General features: G+C 39.8%; 1 protein-coding gene across 1 annotated transcript in view; it reads left to right on the top strand.

Annotated features, from left to right (window-relative positions):
• The window catches only part of GABRD (gamma-aminobutyric acid type A receptor subunit delta), a 58,298-nt gene that overhangs the window by 4,817 nt on the left and 32,807 nt on the right, over nucleotides 1-20,674 (top strand). The window contains exons 2-6 of the mRNA XM_075190818.1: nucleotides 5,453-5,565; nucleotides 8,987-9,054; nucleotides 12,754-12,974; nucleotides 13,603-13,685; nucleotides 14,648-14,785. Of these exons, the coding sequence (XP_075046919.1) occupies nucleotides 5,453-5,565; nucleotides 8,987-9,054; nucleotides 12,754-12,974; nucleotides 13,603-13,685; nucleotides 14,648-14,785 (623 nt within the window). The remainder of the gene's footprint in view (nucleotides 1-5,452; nucleotides 5,566-8,986; nucleotides 9,055-12,753; nucleotides 12,975-13,602; nucleotides 13,686-14,647; nucleotides 14,786-20,674) is intronic.

Genomic DNA, 20,674 nt, shown 5'->3' with positions numbered 1-20,674 from the left:
CTGTGAGGCAGAAGTGCTAACCACTAAGCCACCATGATGCCCAGATAGGTTACTTGGCTGCTATCAAGAAAATTGACCCTAGTCTCTCTCCCTCTCCCCCTCACTCTCCCTCTCCCTCTCCTCTTCCCCCCCCCCCCCAATGGGGCAGGGACTGACTGATACAGCGCTGCAGAATCAGTGGTGCTTTATAAATAAATGGTGATGATGATGTTTCTAAAATAAAAAGAAGTTTCACATCAAGACTCTCTTTTTGAAATCCAGGACATTGTGGTGAAAGGTACAAACTAATTCTGGCATACAGATGTGAATGTGGATGTTACAAGTTTGAAAATTCAGGATTTACTGCACCTTCTTCTCCAGTTAATTGCTCCTGTAGGATCAATAATTACACTAATAACATTGTGTGCTTTCAATTTCATTTTTAGTTTCAATTTATTTTTTTTCTATTTTGATATTAGATTGTTTCAACCTCATCCATCACTTTGACACATATTAATACATAGCAATACTGGCAACAATTTCTACCAGTATTGGAACTGGCTACAGTGACAAAGACACTGAACAATTACAACTAAACAATGAGTTCATGATTGTTGTTGTTTTTTTGTCTTTTTCAGATATTCTTGAGCCTACATATTATTTTCTTATATTACGGTACTGCTACTCTCAGGGTACCCCTGTAATGGTTTAAAGTGCAGATAATTTGTACTTTGAATTTCAAATTGAATTATCGTTGCACACTCTCTACTGTGTTACTTCTTTTTCATTTTATTGATTATTTTAAAAGCACTACATTACTTTAATTTGGCTTAATGCACAAGTTTTCCTCCTGTTTTAATAATATATATACTGTGTACCATGTTCACTAGCATGTCCTGATAGTGCACCAAGGAAGGTATGAAAAGTGGTTGTGGGTGGGACTTAACGGTGCAATATACATCATAACGTGGGCAGGGCAAATTGTATGATGTCAGAAATCATCATCTATTCTATATAGCGCCACTAATTCCTCAGCGCTGTACAGAGAACTCACTCACATCAGTCCCTGCCCCATTGGAGCTTACAATCTAAATCCCTTAACATACACACACAGACCAAGAGAGATTAGGGTCAATTTGATAGCAGCCAATTAACCTACTAGTATGTGTTTGGAGTGTGGGAGGAAACTGGAGCACCCAGAGGAAACCCACGCAAACACGGGGAGAACATACAAACTCCATACAGATAAGGCCATGGTCAGGAATCAAACTCATGACCCCAGTGCTGTAAGGCAGAAGTGCTAATCACTGAGCCACCGTGCTGCCCACAAATGCATTAGGTGACATGATGATGCATTTCATATTAATTTTAAACTATACTTTTCCACTCCCGAATCATTTGCTGAACCCACCACACCTGCTACTTGGACCTCCCTTAAACTTATTTTTATGTTGTCAAACGTGTTAAAATAAAAAAGCAAAGTTTTACTTACTGGGTATGCAACTTTTGTCATATTCCCCGGGGTCCCCATGGCTTCAATGGTCTCATATCTCTTTGCTCTGTACTCCCATCACTCAGCTTGTTTCATGCACATCCGAAATCCAAAGAGGTGGGGCACTGACATTTGAAGTTGACACAAAATAAAATTCCTGTGGTCTATAATGTCAAAAATAATATCAAGCACTTTGCTCCCTGTCAGCAAAATCACTAGCTGTGCACTTTTGAAACAAGTTTATGATGAAGAAGTAAAGGGCAATTAATACCAATTGTTGCCCCCCTCCAAACTGCATCATGGTTCAGTAAATGCTTCTGCATAGCAGGTGCTTTTATTGTTGTAATTACCTTGTCAACTACAGGACTAAAGAGGAGGAGGCAGGCTGCGAGAGCTGCATATCATACACACACAACATATATAAGATGTTAGATCCTCTGCTTTTCTTAGGAGGTTTTGTACAATCCAGACATTTTATTTTCTATTATTCATATTTATTTTATAATTTTATTAACATTGCTTAATATAGGGGCAGTGTACTCTGCTGCACTTTTGGTATCAAACACAGTAACAAAATAAGATTGGGTATTAACAGACAAAGAGGTAAGAAGAGAGCCCTGCTGGCAAACTGACAAACATTCCATCAAACCATCGAAGGATTCTTACAGGCAAGGTCTTCTCATACCTCCCAATGTTGCCCAACCAGAAAGCAGGACAAGAGAAGCATCGCACACACACAAAGAGGAGATGTGATCAAGAAGCACTGGGGCCATGGTAACATCACATGAGGGGTGAACTACATTCCATTCGGTACGTGGCTAGCGCTTCCAAAGAGTCACCTCAATATCCCTACCCTGAAAACACCCACGATTTGATGTGTACACCTGTAGCAGGTCCGGTGGTAATCGTAAAAACGATTACCACAACTCCGACAAGAGGGATACACGTCCGGTGGTAATCGTATCGTAAAAACGATTACCACAACTCCGACAAGAGGGATACAGGTCCGGTGGTAATCGTAAAAACGATTACCACAACTCCGACAAGAGGGATACAGGTCCGGTGGTAATCGTAAAAACGATTACCACAACTCCGACAAGAGGGATACAGGTCCAGTGGTAATCGTAGAAACGATTACTACAACTCCGACAAGAGGGATTCACGTCCGGTGGTAATCGTAAAAACGATTACCACAACTCCGACAAGAGAGATACAGGTCCGGTGGTAATCGTAAAAACATTTACCACAACTCCGACAAGAGGGATACAGGTCCGGTGGTAATTGTAAAAACGATTACCACAACTCCGACAAGAGGGATACAGGTCCAGTGGTAATCATAGAAACGATTACCACAACTCCGACAAGCAGAATACAGGTCGGGTGGTGATCGTAGAAACGATTACCACAACTCCGACAAGAGGGATACACGTCCGGTGGTAATCGTAAAAACATTTACCACAACTCCGATAAGAGGGATACACGTCCGGTGGTAATCGTAAAAACGATTACCACAACTCCGACAAGAGGGATACAGGTTCGGTGGTAATCGTAAAAAGGATTACCACAACTCCGACAAGAGGGATACAGGTCCGGTGGTAATCGTAAAAAGGATTACCACAACTCCAACAAGAGGGATACAGGTTCGGTGGTAATCGTAAAAAGGATTACCACAACTCCGACAATAGGGATACAGGTTCGGTGGTAATAACTCCGACAAGAGGGATACAGGTCCGGTGGTAATAGTAAAAAGGATTACCACAACTCCGACAAGAGGGATACAGGTCCGGTGGTAATAGTAAAAAGGATTACCACAACTCCGACAATAGGGATACAGGTTCGGTGGTAATAACTCCGACAAGAGGGATACAGGTCCGGTGGTAATAGTAAAAAGGATTACCACAACTCCGACAATAGGGATACAGGTCCGGTGGTAATAGTAAAAAGGATTACCACAACTCCGACAAGAGGGATACAGGTCCAGTGGTAATCGTAGAAACGATTACTACAACTCCGACAAGAGGGATTCACGTCCGGTGGTAATCGTAAAAACGATTACCACAACTCCGACAAGAGAGATACAGGTCCGGTGGTAATCGTAAAAACATTTACCACAACTCCGACAAGAGGGATACAGGTCCGGTGGTAATCGTAGAAACGATTACCACAACTCCGACAAGCAGAATACAGGTCGGGTGGTGATCGTAGAAACGATTACCACAACTCCGACAAGAGGGATACAGGTCCGGTGGTAATCGTAAAAACATTTACCACAACTCCGATAAGAGGGATACACGTCCGGTGGTAATCGTAAAAACGATTACCACAACTCCGACAAGAGGGATACAGGTTCGGTGGTAATCGTAAAAAGGATTACCACAACTCCGACAAGAGGGATACAGGTCCGGTGGTAATCGTAAAAAGGATTACCACAACTCCAACAAGAGGGATACAGGTTCGGTGGTAATCGTAAAAAGGATTACCACAACTCCGACAAGAGGGATACAGGTCCGGTGGTAATAGTAAAAAGGATTACCACAACTCCGACAATAGGGATACAGGTTCGGTGGTAATAACTCCGACAAGAGGGATACAGGTCCGGTGGTAATAGTAAAAAGGATTACCACAACTCCGACAATAGGGATACACGTCCGGTGGTAATCGTAAAAACGATCACCACAACCTAGACAAGCAGGATAGAAAGAAACACTGATTAGAAAAAAAAACGACACCAATATAAACAGACTCACCTACAAAGCGACGCTGCACATTTCCGATGGCTGGATGATGCTGACCGCAAGTAATTCCGAACACAGACCTCTCCGGCACTTGACTTCCACGTCACTGAACAGTGCAACCTAGATAACTGTTCATTTAAAGCGGCAATGTCGGGACCCCACAGGTTAAGTGGTGTTTAATTCAACACTTAACCCGCGGGGCAGGGGTGGTCCCTACATTGCCACTTTAAATTAACAGTTATCTAGTTCGCACTGGTCAACCCAGCAGGTATGTGTGGTACCCAATCACCATGTTAAGTAGTGACACACCCTTCCTGACAAACATGTTGGCTGTTCCCAAGTTTGAAGGGACTGTCCTACTTAAATTGAACACTTGGGAGGTTTGGTTTTATGATGTAGGAAGAGAGTCGCTACGAACCTTTTCAGAACTGGTTTCAAGCTACCTTATAAATAGAAATAGATTTGGGTGATAGTTGGATCAACAACTGGAATTAAAAGTGTTAAAAGACAAATGTAATTTTGGTGTTCAAGATGCTTTTTACTGCCCTTTGAATGCATTTTAATGCATCAGGTAACATTACGTTATACCAGTTCTTGTAACTTATTATTCATCTAATGTCTATTAACTGCTAAGAAGCCATATTTGATTATTTGCCATCACTACACAATGCAAATCCGTTAAAAGAATTTAAAAATGGATCAAATGCCTTTCATTCATAAATGGTATCCTTTGGACCTTTCTCCTCTGCTTCCCCCACCCAATACACTGACAGAACCTCCAGGAAATTATCCTCGCACATCATTTTAGCAGCTAAATACACATTCCACAAGGCCTGGCAACAAACTGAACTCCTATCCATGACGTCTTCAATAATCTGGTCTGGTTCATCACACTCATGGATAACATCACTTATCACCACCTCATGGTTAACTACTCTCACTAACAAGAATCGTCCACAAACATCTGATTCACAGACAGAGGGTTCACTAGACAGCAGGGTACGGCCCAGCTCAGTCCCCTAACCACACCCTCTAGTTTAATTACCAAGGAGACCCCCATAGTTCTTCCACCCCCCCCCCCCCCTCCCTCCTTCGACAATCCACCGGAGATCAGGAAGGTTTTTTTTCTCACTGCGAAGTTAATTTGACAGCTGTTTTCTCTTCCTCTGGATCAACACTGGACCTATTTTTCAACCTGACTAAATATGTAACTATATAACTTATAGTATATACATTGTTGTTTCAGTGGTGCGGAGGATATCGGGAATTATGTTGGATCTAATATTGAAATCTCATGGGTGCCTAACTTGGATGGCTTGATGAGAGGATATGCAACAAATTTCAGGCCCGGAATTGGAGGTAGAGTAAGGGGAATTTATCATTATTATTTGATATTAGAACTAAAAAGTAACTTTACTGTTAGAACTATACAATACGCTTTTTAATGTTTCGAAATCCAGCCAGCATATATTTGCGTTTACACATTTACTGTGTATTAAAGCTGCTTCTTCTATATTCACTTTATATCTCATGCTTTCATGAAGTTACATCTGGGCATTTATTAATAACGATTATTATTAATGAGTGTGAACAGCCCATGTACTGGCAGGAGCATGCTCAGTGAGATATGGAGAAACATCCTGTGACATCATCAAACTGCCAGCTTGCAGCACATTGGCTCTGAATGATCACATTAGGTTAGTGTCATTAGAACATAGGCCGCACCAACAGCTCATTTAAATACTGCTTAATGTGTTTATGACAGGGAGGGAAGAGTACAGTTTATAGCTGATTTTCCTCAACAATAGTATGTGGTTTAATAACTAATGTGAGATTAAGGTTAATATTTTGTAATTTTCGTACACTAATAATGAAATAATTCATTATATTCAGTTATTCACAACTGACACATGAGTGCTGGTTCTGTTGCTATTTATGTCCTTTTTCAAGTCTGAACAACCCATAAGTAGTAAGCATAGTAAGGGTAACTTACAAACCACAAAAAATGTTACCCCACAATGCCCAATGGTATACACTTACTCTCCCATCTATGGTGCACGCCTACTCTCCTCTCTATGGTGCACGCCTACTCTCCTCTCTGTGGTGCACACCTACTCACCTGTCTGTGGTGCACGCCTACTCTCCTGTCTGTGGTGCACGTCTACTTTCCTGTATATGGTGCACGCCTACTCTCCTGTCTGTGGTGCACGCCTACTCTCCTGTCTGTGGTGCACACCTACTCTTGTCTATGGTGCACACCTACTCTTGTCTATGGTGCACACCTACTCTCTTGTCTATGGTGCACACCTACTCTCTTGTCTATGGTGCGCGCCTACTCTCTTGTCTATGGTGCGCGCCTACTCTCTTGTCTATGGTGCGCGCCTACTCTCCTGTCTATGGTGCGCGCCTACTCTCTTGTCTATGGTGCACGCCTACTCTCTTGTCTATGGTGCGCGCCTACTCTCTTGTCTATGGTGCGCGCCTACTCTCCTGTCTATGGTGCGCGCCTACTCTCTTGTCTATGGTGCACGCCTACTCTCTTGTCTATGGTGCACGCCTACTCTCCTCTCTATGGTGCACGCCTACTCACCTGTCTGTGGTGCACGCCTACTCTCCTGTCTGTGGTGCACGTCTACTCTCCTGTCTGTGGTGCACACCTACTCTCTTGTCTATGGTGCACACCTACTCTCTTGTCTATGGTGCGCGCCTACTCTCTTGTCTATGGTGCGCGCCTACTCTCTTGTCTATGGTGCGCGCCTACTCTCTTGTCTATGGTGCGCGCCTACCCTCTTGTCTATGGTGCACGCCTACCCTCTTGTCTATGGTGCACGCCTACTCTCTTGTCTATGGTGCACGCCTACCCTCTTGTCTATGGTGCACGTCTACCCTCTTGTCTATGGTGCACGCCTATCCTCTTGTCTATGGTGCACGCCTGCTCTCTTGTCTATGGTGCACGCCTGCTCTCTTGTCTATGGTGCACGCCTGCTCTCTTGTCTATGGTGCACGCCTGCTCTCTTGTCTATGGTGCACGCCTGCTCTCTTGTCTATGGTGCACGCCTGCTCTCTTGCCTATGGTGCACGCCTGCTCTCTTGCCTATGGTGCACGCCTGCTCTCTTGTCTATGGTGCACGCCTGCTCTCTTGTCTATGGTGCACGCCTGCTCTCTTGTCTATGGTGCACGCCTACTCTCTTGTCTATGGTGCACGCCTACTCTCTTGTCTATGGTGCACGCCTACTCTTGTCTATGATGCATGCCTACTCTCAGCGGTGGTAATGATATTAACGTTGCTGATAACACCGACAACGACTTCATAGACAAAATATGCCTGACCGTGATTTCAGCGACATTACTTCTGATCGGGATCCTTGAGAACACAGTCGGATAGTTCTCTTGTCATTAAAGAGGTAACCGTAATTTTTTTTTAATGTCACTGAAGTCATGTTTGGGCATATTTTGTCTATGATGTCGTTCTTGGTATTATCAGCATAGATAATTAGTACCCCACCCCTTTGCAGAGCTTCTTAAATAGTACCAGACCGAAAAATTATGGGGACTGCGGTTTAATCCAGATGCTTAGCCTAAAGCAGGAGATATCTATGATATATCTATGATATCTCCTGTGTTAGGCTTTTGATAAATCAAAATGTTTCTTAAAAAGGCCTAAACCATGCGGAAAAAATATGGTTTAAGGCTTAATGAATAGGTCTCTATTAGTCTTTAGTACATGGGTTTTGTGTGGTGGAATGTTTTTTAGTACATTGGTGTATAAAGTGGGATTACAAATGCTCTTTTCCAAAAAAATGGAATTGGAAGGTGGAAGGTGCTTCACAATAAAATAATAAGGACCAGGTTGGGTTTCCAGCACCTCTGACCAAGCAGTGAAGTCCTTTCATGGGAAGGAAAAGCGGTTTACCAGTAAACAAGGGAACATCTTCCAAATGTGCCTTCTCCACCCCAGACAGCTCATTTAAATAATCCTATCCTGCACTATTACATTTAGTTTTTCACTTCAGTGCAAGGTTAGGTGTGAGGAACATCTCCACCCTTAAAGACTGAGGCATCGCGCAAGCTGGACATAAATAAAGATCAAAATTTAGATGTATAAACTTTGTTTCCTATAGAGATGTGTTTGACACCACAGTATTCCCGCACTACGTTTATAGGAACCCCGCAACACTACTCTGTGGTTTTGGGGGCCCAGTGCCTTCCACTATGTAACCCTCAGTCGCCTTTTTATCAACTCAACCAGATTGTGGCTTAAAAACTCACTTCTCAATAAAATAGTGCTATACTGGCCCGTCGCAGCAGTGGCTAACTTAGTGCTTCTCTGGACCAATCCCTGTAGATGTGCTCATGTGTGGTGGAACCGGAACTGAAAGTCAATTTTTTCAATTATTTCATCTGTTATCACCATCCTTGCTAAGCAGGAAAAAGTCGGGGGATATTATTCCCAGCAATGGTTTATTCTAGCAACAACAGTGCTCGTGCTAATCCTCCGAGTTATAAGGTGAAGCAAGTCCGTTTTCGCCTGTCAAGAAAGTTGGCCAATAAAATGATGTTCACATTCATTGCTGAGATAAACTCAATAAATGCAGCAGGGATATCCTATCCCATTAAGTGGGAGGTTCAGGAGCAGATTATTTTGTACAGGGTGTAAGGGGGTCATGTTGGAGTGTCTGAAATTCTAGGGCCTTATGTTAACAAAAATCAATGAAATTTTATTAACAACTATTGAAACGTCTATGATAGTAATATTTATTATCCTTTTCTCATTTGCAGGTCCCCCTGTGATTGTTGCTGTAGACATTGAAGTCACCAGTATTGACCATATCTCTGAAGCGAACATGGTAATATATATTAGTAGGGCCTGCGTTCTTTATGTTTTGTGGATGGAGGATTAGCCAAGGATTATGCAGGGATAAATGCACAAAGCATGCACACATGATAAAACATGGCTGAGATGAACTACAGTACTTTCTCCTGTCTATATTCCTCATACATTATCCTGCATTAATCAATTATCCCAATGCTCGATTTTGCACATGAAAGTGGTGGTGCCTGTGGGCAGAGCTGCCACCAGAAATTGTGGGACCCAGCAAAAATGTAACAGGCTAGGCTGCCCTCCTTTCCTTCTCTCACCCCCTCCTGTTCTCTCCAGCCATCCCACGCCTTCAATTCTATCTAACCCCTGCAGAAGTTTTTTCATTTACGTATAACTCTCTTCTTCTCCTCTTCTTCTTCTTGCTGGATCCTCTCCATTGAAAGAGTTGTGTCATCAATAGTTACACGATGTCAGCAATGCTGCAGGGAGCAGGGAGCCACTCTGCCTTGTTGCTTTCTGTTTGTGCCCCTCTCTCGGGAAGATGCTCACCTGGGGGCTGGGACTGGAGTCAATGGCAGCAGCTGGGACTTGCAGACTACAAAGGGGCCCCTTCCCCTAATAAATCTGTTTGGGCCCAGGTCTTGTCAGAACCCATACTGCTGTACTTCCTGTACCCCCCTGATGGCAGCCCTGCCTGCGGGGGGTGCAAGAGGTTGTTTTTGACTTGGGGTGAATCAGGGTTCCTTGCTAAGAGTTAAATGTATGAATGCGCCTAATCAACATTTATTTAGTTTTCTCCTTATATACAGCTATTTAATAATTTAGGAATTTTTTGGGGGGGGGAAGTTTTATTTCTGCAAGGTCAAATGAGAAATAGTTTACAACTGACAGTAAGGGTTCACAAATACTAGTTACAGAAATAAGGAAACAGCGTCTACGACCAGTGTAGGGGTAAAGCTTTATACATCAGCAAAAGGATTATAAATGAAACAAAAGAATGACCAAGATTTTTTTCTTATAGAGTAAAAGGGAAGAGAAATGAAAAGTACAAAGAAGAGACAGAAAGAAAGAAAGGAAGGGTAGAGATAAAGAGGAGGCTAGATCCAAATTAGGAGATGCAGGAAGCTAGCAAAAAAGAAAACAAAAAAACGAGGGGGAATAGGTGCAGTGCTAAGTTACGTGAATGGTGAGCGAGCCTGAAAAATGAAAGCCACGGGTCCAATGTCTTAGTGAAAGCTCTTGATGAGTTGCGGATGATTCTGGTCATATATTCCATTCGCTGCGTCTGCCAGACTCTATTAATTATAGTCTGGAGGGAAGGGTTAGTTTGCTGCAGCCAGTCCGCTGCTATTTGGCAGGTGGCTGCTGAGAGAATGTGTATAATTAACTTGTTCTGATGTTGGGACGCCAAGGAGGTTCACAGAGGAAGAAGAAAACATTTTGGCTCCAGGGGCACATCCACCTGAAGAATTGATTGAATCGAATGTTTGATCTCACTCCAGAAACGTGTCAGTTTTGGGCACGTCCATCAAATATGGAGGTATGTGCCTTCTTGGGAGCACCCCCGCCTACACCGATCAGAGGAGTCTGGGAGGATTCTATGAAGTGGCGAAGGCACATAGTACCAGCGATACAACATCTTATAGACGTTCTCCTTAATTCTGACGCAGATAGAACTGGAGGCAGCATTCTCATGATCTCAGACCATTCCTCATCTAATAGCGTTTCACCAAGGTCACGTTCTCAGGCTAGTTCATGGGAGTCCCAAAAGCCTGAAGTAGGGGGGGTAAGTTCATAATACAATGTAGAGATGAGACCTTTTGTAGAGGATTGATGTAGACAGAGAGATTCGAAGGTAGTAGTTGGGCGGGAAGAAAGGTGATCTTTGACTGGATTATGGAGATGGCGTAGCTATAGAAATTGGTAGAACTGTTTTTAGGGGATGTGAAAGCGAGATTGAATGTCGGAAAATTGAGGAAAAATCATGGAAGAAGTTAAATGATTAAGATATCTGACTCTCCGTGAGTGCCACGGCTGAAATGCATTAGGGATAAGTCCCAGGGAAAAATTTGGGGAGTTAAATAACGGTATCACAGGTGTGGGATGAGGTGAAAGGCTGTATTTTTGATAGGAGTTCCAGATGGATAGTGAATGTGTGATGACTGGGTGGAATAGGGAGCGTTTTGGGCGGCGAGCCCTTGGGTGCCATAGGGGAGAAGACAGCAAAAGCAGTCTCAACTCTCAGCTTCAAGTTTAGACCAGACTCTAGACGTTGTCAAACAACACCATATAATACACTGAGCAAGTTGGGTGGAGAGGTAGTATCACCGGAAATCAGGAATCCCCAGCCCCCCTCCCGGCGAGGACCTCTGAAGACAAAAACAGACAAAATAGGTTTCTATGACGGCTGAGTATACATGCTGGGACATGTGTTTGAAATCTGTAAAAATGTATTTTATGTACATTAGGCATTTATAACATCCTAATTAATGTATATTCATGGAAAAAAAAAACATGTTTTTTTTAATGATTTATCATTAATGCCTGTATTATTAGCAGGTGACATTAATTGAATAGGTTTATGGGTTTTCTTTTCTGCGTGTTCTTTTGTGAGTTTATATTCCACACATGTATTGGAAAGTGAGCAGAGCGGACTTAGACCCGTATTTATCAGCACACCTATCTTCACATCTGCTCCTTATTGAATTTGGAAATACTTAGACCTGCTTTATGTGCTTCTTTTAAAAAAAAATATAATAATAATAATAATAATAATAATAATAATTTGTCTTGGTCTTGCTTGTGGATATATACTGTATATTTAGAGTATAAAGGAGGTTATTCAGTTTATCTAAAAGTATGAGAAATCAATCTTCATTTCAAGATGCTCAAAAGTTAAATAACAAGATATCAATATTGCTAATCCTAATTCACCAGCTAACACCTAGGCCAGTGATGGCTAAACTGTGACACTCCAGGTGTTGTGAAACTACAAGCCCCAGCATGCTTTGCCAGCTATCAGCTAGTTATCTACTGGCAAAGCATGCTGGGGCTTGTAGTTTCACAACACCTGCTCACAGGTTAGCCATCACTGACCTAGGCCCTGATTCATTAAGGAGAGCAAGGAGTAAATTTGATCCTAGACAATGTTACAATGCAAGGGGTACAAGTTAGATTATTATTTTGCCCATAAGAAAAATACTGGGTGCTTTTTCATGTAGCAAACATACTTGATGGTTTTATTTTTACACTGAAATTTAAAGTTGATTTAGGACATGCCCTATCCCAAATATAAATTAGTCCCCACATTTTAAATGTACCCCCCCCCTCCAATGGAACATGGTTTTGCCAAGGTGCAAAGTTACTCTTTTTTTATGCTTTTCTTTCCTTAGTAACGGAGGCCCATTATGTTCAGTATGCGTTCCTTAATGAATCAGGCCCACTGGTAGCTCTTAGAAGTGATTCTGCATGTGCATAGGAGCAAGGGTGCCGAGAGGGCCCCTGGCCTGCCTGTATTGTGGGAGGAGCCACCAGCCTATTGTGGCCACTTGCCTTTCTGCAGCTATGGAAGGGGTCCCAAAAAGTTGCTGTGCCAGGACCCAAAATTCCACTTGGTGGCCCTGCATAGGAATACACCTTCTTCTGAGCCGATCTCAAAGTAAGAACTGACTGTTATTAAATTTACTATAGGATGAAACCTGAAATCAATGACTTTATTGTTCAGGAATATACAATGACGGTGTTCCTGCGTCAGAGCTGGAGAGATGAAAGGCTCTCGTACAACCACACCAACAAGACTCTTGGCTTCGACGGCAGATTTGTTGAGAAACTTTGGCTTCCAGATACATTTATCGTGAACGCCAAATCTGCCTGGTTTCATGACGTCACAGTGGAAAACAAATTAATTCGGCTGCAGCCAGATGGTGTTATCTTATACAGCAGTAGGTAAATAAAATGGGCCCTTTGACTTTGTTCTCAAAACACAGAACCAATAAATATATAAAGTGTATATATTTTAGTTGTTTCCTTGTTAACCAAACAACAGCTTTTGAGGAACACAGAAAGGCATGGAGCCCTATATCTGGTAGATGTGCACACTACTTAGTACCCCATAATATAATAATAAAATAATGTTACCCCCTTAAAAAAAAAAATCCGCTGTGTATGTAAGTTAATTATAAATGAATCAATAATGATTATGCCATAATTTATAAGTCAATTTTGCCACCTCTTATGTTACGAATGGCAAGATAGCTCAAACAGCATGTTTGAGCTATCTAGCCAATCAGAAGCAGGCGTTAAAAAACAAGTATTTTTTTGGGCAGTTTAGCTATTTTCAATGCGCCACACACGGCCAGGAATTTAACATCCCAGCCTCAAATCGTCCTATAGTAAATGTGGCGGTTTTAGTACTAAACTCACAGCGACGTGTGGCAGTTTAAAACCGCCACCGAATACGATTTTTACTAAATCTATCACTAAGTAAGTAGAAACATGGAAAGATCGCAAGAAATTCACTTTTTACATTTCAATTTCATCATTTTACTAAAGACTAGACTTTCATCATTTGCAGAATAACATCAACTGTATCTTGTGACATGGACTTAACAAAGTACCCGATGGACGAGCAGGAGTGTATGTTGGACCTGGAGAGCTGTAAGTTTTGGAACTCTGCCTAAACAAAATCCTGTAGCATGTAACCATCAGTATTCCGGGCTGGATATATATATAGAAATATTGATTTTATTGGCTAAAAAAGCCTAGTTTATCTATTCTAATCATTTATAGTTGTATTTTATTAAGTAAAAGGGTCTAAACATATGAAAATAGAGTGCCTATTGTGCTTACATAAATGCTTTGGCGGACTTGTTTCTTGACAATGCAGCCAGCGGTTCACTAGCGACTGGTGATATCATTCACATGACTTATGACTCACGCTTATGATTTCACCAGTGAATGGATAGGATGAATATCACTTTACCATATTAAACCACCTTAACACTAGATGTGTGTGAAGCACGATGGCACAGGGAACTTTTATTGCAAATCAAACAATATATTTTCTACAAAGAGAAAACCAATCATTGTCACACTTAATACTTATTACTGCACATTATAGTTCTTGTCCTTAGTCCATTGTTTTTCTGAAACACACCTGTTGTGTACTTCTGTGCAAAGTGGAGGCACAGAACCAATATTCTGGACACTCCACTAAGAAGCAGTGACATTAGTGGGGTGATGCGATATCACATCATGCTCTAGTTTTCAATCAATCCATTCAAATATACTGTATATTGGGCTTAGCTTACAAAAAGGTTCCACGTTGTGTTGGAGACAAAAGTTGGTTCCCACTACTTTGCTGCCCACAAAGAAAGCAAGTTAATTTCAGGACTCTGGTTTTTATTTGTCAAAGTGACCCACCTTGTATTAAGCAGTCTTTAAGGTAGGGTGTCCTAATAGTCGTCTTTCAGTTATGTTCAATTTCACTGCTATAGTTGTCAAAAAGTAATTTTTTACCAATATACTTGCCCATTAAAGAGACATAAAAATTACATAGTTTTTATTATGACACTAGGGTGTTGGGGATGTGTAATATGCTAATGTCATACAATATTTAGATGGCTACTCAGCAGAAGACATCCTCTACAACTGGTCGGAAAACCAGGAGCAGATCCACGGACTGGATAAACTGGAGCTACCTCAGTTCACTATTACGAACTACAAATTCAAAAAAGAAGTGATGAACTTCAAATCAGGTAATAACACGATAACGCTACTGATACACGTTTACAGGTCAGAACAATGGTACACTAATCAGTTGGATTATTTCCACAAAAATACAAAACAATTGGGGCTAGATTTACTAAACGTCGGGTTTGAAAAAGTGGAGCTGTTGCCTATAGCAACCAATCAGATTCTCTCTGTCATTTATTTAGTACATTCTACAAAATGATAACTAGAATCTGATTGGTTGCTATAGGCAACATCTCCACTTTTTCAAACCCGCAGCTTAGTAAATCTAGCCCTAGGTCTCAATTAAACAGAACAAAGAACAAGATACATATATCCTACTAACATTTATTCAAAACAAAAGAGGTATACCACCGCACCAGATAGCATGTAATATAGATTGGTCTCCTTCAAAAATATATAAATGTTGTATAACAAACCTGGGGTACATAAAGCGATATACCAACCAGGGGGTGCACCCTACATAATATAAATTGTACCAATGAAGTAGAGAGAAAGAAAGAATGTATATTGGGGCACTCCAATGAGGGGATATTTATAAAATATAACTTTTATTGATGTACATTAAAAATAGGGGTAGAGAGCGAAATATTTAAAATAACATATAACAAACAGTGATACATACACTTTAAAAATGCAAACTAAGTTGCAAGAGCTCCTACTGTCATATATAAAACAACAGTTGTATGTGCACAGACTTCAATAAGTCATAGGGCAGAATGGTCAAAATAAACCTAGATGAAAAACTGTTGTTAGTACTGCCTATTGATATTCCATATATATGCGCGCCAGACCTCAAAAAGTGCCATCTGTATTAGATGCAAAAAAAATAAGCATTTAACCAAAGTGTCTCCGTTGTAATAATAAGAGACTATCTTATGGAAAACACCACAAATGAGGTCAGCGGTAATTCCCCCCCTGATCGCGGGATTTTGTGATAAGTTCCCTGCCTATGATAACTGGGGAGCGATCAGGAAGATAATAGGTCCAAATTGACATGAGGCAGAAAAAGAAAGTAGGAGCCCTGAAACGCCAACGCGCGTTTCGCTCGGCTGCTTTCTCAAGGCTGAGTACGGGAGGCAAATGACAGCTCTTATATACTGCTGGTTTGTAAGTGTGTCCAATCACATGATGATCTGCACCAATCCAACACTTGTATCCATGAATACATCACATGTCACGTTAAAGCCAATTAGCGTATTTCTAAAGCATTGATTGACATAGGTGTTAGCGAGTAGAATGAATGAGATCTCGCAATTCACTTATGTTAGAGAGTTACAATGTTTGATAATCTCTGATGTGTGAAAATGAGTCATACAGAGATTTATAAAATACGAAAAGCACTAATCCCATTATGCGCTGCAGTTGCAAGAGACAAGTGTACTGGTCTCAGCGACTCCTAATCATAGGGATAATAAATCGTCATCCATAATGTAATGTTCATAATTATCTTTTAAAATTTGTTAATGTTTAACTTCTATAGAGAAAAAGATTTCAATTATTTAAATACAGATCTGATATTCAAAATAGGTATAACAGTATTCACTGTCATATCCTAATGGTTGCCGTGGTTTAAGACAGTACCTTATAAGGTACCTATCAGTACATTCAATCAGCAGGTCCCATGTATTAGTATCAATTAGTTAAGTGGAATTATGAATGGATAGAGTCATCAATCAACTTCCAAATAAGTAACATTCAATTTTATTTTATTTCTATTGGAAATTTCTATATAAGATTATTTGTAATTTATTGTAATACTTATTTGTGTGATTTTTGGTGGCTGTTCCATAAGTAACAACCACAAGATGTAGTTTACACATGAGAGATTTTACATTATTTTACATTTATCATAGGATATGCTCGATGTTTAAAGGACCATATTGGTATAGAATTTTGATATCTCCAAATCAGAAAAGGAGTGGGAATGTTTTGTAGTAGTAGATGGTATTATACAGGACCTTAGTACTAGAATTAGATATATTTCTAAAGAAAAGAGGTAAAACTATTATAGTCATTGAGACCATTGGGAATCATGGTCCCCATGAGAAAGATTTTTCTCGTCTCTCTTTTATAAAGTTCTTTTTGAATATCACCACCTCGAATCCCAAGTTGGACACTTTCCATCGCAAAGGCTTTTAGAAATTTTGGATTACTCGCATGGTGAGTCAAAAAATGTTTTGCCACTGTGGTAATGGGTTTAAAATTTTTTTGATCTCTGAGGCCATTTTTGATATTGCAGATATGCTCTGATAATCTTTTTTTGAAAGGTCGAGTTGTCATTCCAATGTACAGTTTAGAACATGGACAAGAAAGGCAATAAATAATGCCCATAGATTTACAATTAAGAAAATTATCTATATGCCACACTTTTCCAAATTTATCTGTATAATACTTAGTCTGTATCATGTATTGGCAATAGTTGCAAGTGCCACATTTAAAAAATCCCTTCGGTTTCTTGTTTGTTATTTGATTTTTTTGTAAATGACTATGGACTAGTTTATCTTTCAAACTACTGGTTCTTCTCCAACTAAAGGAGATATGTTTGTCTAATTCTGTTCCCAGATCTTTATCAGAAAGCAAGATATGCCAGTGTTTTTGGAAAATAGTCTGTAAATGTCGCCATTCTGCGCAAAATGTACCAACCATACGAATCTTTGAGGTTTCTTTCTCTTTTTTCAAATTATTTTTAGGATAGATAAGTGATTCTCTATCTCTTTGAGAAACAATTTTTGTGGCTTTTTTAAGGCTCTTGTTGCTATAACCCCTATTTTTAAGCCTTATTGTAAGTTCATTTGCTCTTTTTTCAAACGTGGGATTATCCGAACAATTTCTTTTAATTCTCAGGAGTTCCCCCTTAGGGATACCCCGGATAACCGGTGGAAAGTGAGCACTGGTATGATGTAGAATAGTATTAGTGGCAGTCTCCTTTCTATAAATATCACTCCTAAGTAATCCCTCATCCGTCTTATAAATTGTTAGATCTAGAAAGTTGATCTTATCTATGTTAATTTCTGATGTTAGTTTTAAATTAAGATCATTATTGTTGAGGATGGTTGTGAAGATATCAAAGTGATCAGTATCCCCATCCCATAGGATGAGGACATCGTCAATATATCTCAGCCACATGATTACATGATTGGTGAATTCTTCGTTTTTTTCCGTAAAGACGTATTCTTTCTCCCACCAGCCTAGGAACAGATTTGCATACGATGGTGCACAAACTGTCCCCATCGCCGTCCCTCTGATCTGTAAGTAAAAGCCTTCATTGTACACAAAGTAATTTTTATTTAGAATAAATTGGAGGAGTGTTATTACAAAATCATTTTTGTCATGATTGAGGTCCATATTTAGGAAGTAGCGGACAGCCTTAAGGCCTTGTTCATGCCCAATATTGGTATAAAGCGACTCTACGTCATATGATGCTAATTTAACATTGGGACCCACTACTATGTCCTGTATTTTAGTAAGGACATCCAGGGTATCCCTAATGTATGACGGTAGACTTACTACATAAGGCCGCATGTAGAAATCTACAAATTTGCTGGCATTTTCCGATAAACTTCCAATTCCGGAGATGATGGGCCTCCCCGGAGGATTTGTTTCATTTTTATGTACTTTGGGTAAAATATAAATCGTTGGTATCTTAGGATTTTTGATTTCCAAAAAATCAAATTCCATTTGTGTAATTATACCATTTTGTAGTGCAGATTTGATAATGCCAAGATATGTACCTAAAAAATTAGAGGTGGGATTGAAAATTAGCCGCTGATAGCACTGTTTGTTATTGAGTTGACGCTCAATCTCACTCATATATTTATCTCTGGGCCATAGAACGATATTGCCACCCTTATCCGATGGTTTGATGATAATATCCTGCCAACTATCTATTTCCTTTAGTGCTTCAGTCTCACAGGGACTTAAATTCTTTTTGTAGCCCTGTTTATGATTTTTTCGAAAAAAGAGATCAAGATCTCTAGAGACTAAATCAGAATAAACTTTTATTTGGGGGCATATCGTGATGTCTGGAAAAAACGACGATTTCTTTTTAAATGTTGGTTTCATAATTTTATTGAGTTCCATATTGGGAGGACCTATTTGTAAGGTATTATCTTGGAGATCCTCCAAAATTGTAAGAGCCTGCTGATCTTCAGCAGTATTAATGTCAATGCCAGATAAAGGCAAATTTATGCTGTCATTTGTCAATGATGTAGATTGTTGAGAACCCGTACATACAATGTTAATGTCCACTTTTTCTTGTTTTTTAGATTTATAAAATTTCTTGAGGAGTAATTTTCTAACAAATAGGTTCAGATCTTTTTCCCATTCAAAGGGATCCATGTTTTTAGTAGGTGAAAAAGATAGGCCTTTACTCAAAAGGTTTATGTGTTTTGGTTGAAGTATCCTATCCGATAGATTAATAATTCGAAAATTGGCATCTAGGTCTTGTGTTTCCTTTGACTGCGGCGATACACCACGTTTTCCTGCATATTTGTTCTGTTTCGCCAATTTTTTGCTCCCCCTCCGTATTTTCTTGTATTTATAATTCCTTTGCCCATAGGCATAGCCTCTTTCCCTAAAAAATCTTGGTAAGAGGAGTCTCTACTGGATATTGAATTTGAAGAATTATCGACCTCTATGGAATCTGATTCACTGGCCGAGATGGATGTATTAGGTCTCCGTGTTTTCCATCCACCCCTTTTGAAGACTTGTTTAGAGGCATAGTCTTTTTGATCAGGAATAAATTTATTTTTCTTTTTAAAGATAATTTGTTTTTCCAGATTGTCAAGATCACATTTCATTTTTTCATAGGCTTTTTGAAAGTTATCAAGGTCATCAAATTCTTTTAATTTTTCACCCAAAGAAGAGATCTCATTATTATAGCGTTCTAACATGATGGTATCGTGTCTAACTAAGATGTTTATTAGTTTCTCTGCACAGTTGGTTAGAGCTGATTCCCATTCTTTAGTTAGATCATCAGAAGCAAGGTCAAAAGCAGGGTGTATTTTTGGTCTCAGACCTCGTGGTATCATGCATTGGCGAGTATAATTTTCAAACATGGTTTTATTCCAGTGTGTTTTAATCTGTTTTGACATTGTTAGTTTGAGATCATTTAGATATTCTGACCAGTTTTTTGATTCTAAATCTGGTCCCACTATATCAGTTAGGAAGTTAAAATCCTCGTTATTTAACATTTTTTGTCGTCTGATATCTAAATCATTACAAATACTAAAAGTGGACATGTTGTTTAATCTACCCCTAAGAAAAGAGAGAGTATAGGAGATTATATTCAAGTTACTGGGTAAAATACCCTATAGTTAATTATATCTGTGCTGGTGATAATGAGAAGGATGAAAATAATTACATCCTAAAGCAAATTGAAAACAAAAGAGGTATACCACCGCACCAGATAGCATGTAATATAGATTGGTCTCCTTCAAAAATATATAAATGTTGTATAACAAACCTGGGGTACATAAAGCGATATACCAACCAGGGGGTGCACCCTACATAATATAAATTGTACCAATGAAGTAGAGAGAAAGAAAGAATGTATATTGGGGCACTCCAATGAGGGGATATTTATAAAATATAACTTTTATTGATGTACATTAAAAATAGGGGTAGAGAGCGAAATATTTAAAATAACATATAACAAACAGTGATACATACACTTTAAAAATGCAAACTAAGTTGCAAGAGCTCCTACTGTCATATATAAAACAACAGTTGTATGTGCACAGACTTCAATAAGTCATAGGGCAGAATGGTCAAAATAAACCTAGATGAAAAACTGTTGTTAGTACTGCCTATTGATATTCCATATATATGCGCGCCAGACCTCAAAAAGTGCCATCTGTATTAGATGCAAAAAAATAAGCATTTAACCAAAG

Source organism: Mixophyes fleayi, chromosome 11 (assembly GCF_038048845.1).
Source record: "Mixophyes fleayi isolate aMixFle1 chromosome 11, aMixFle1.hap1, whole genome shotgun sequence".
NCBI classification, from domain to species: Eukaryota; Metazoa; Chordata; class Amphibia; order Anura; family Limnodynastidae; genus Mixophyes; species Mixophyes fleayi.
The sequence above is the reverse complement of the archived record's forward strand: the minus strand, read 5'-3'. Positions and strand labels throughout refer to the sequence as shown.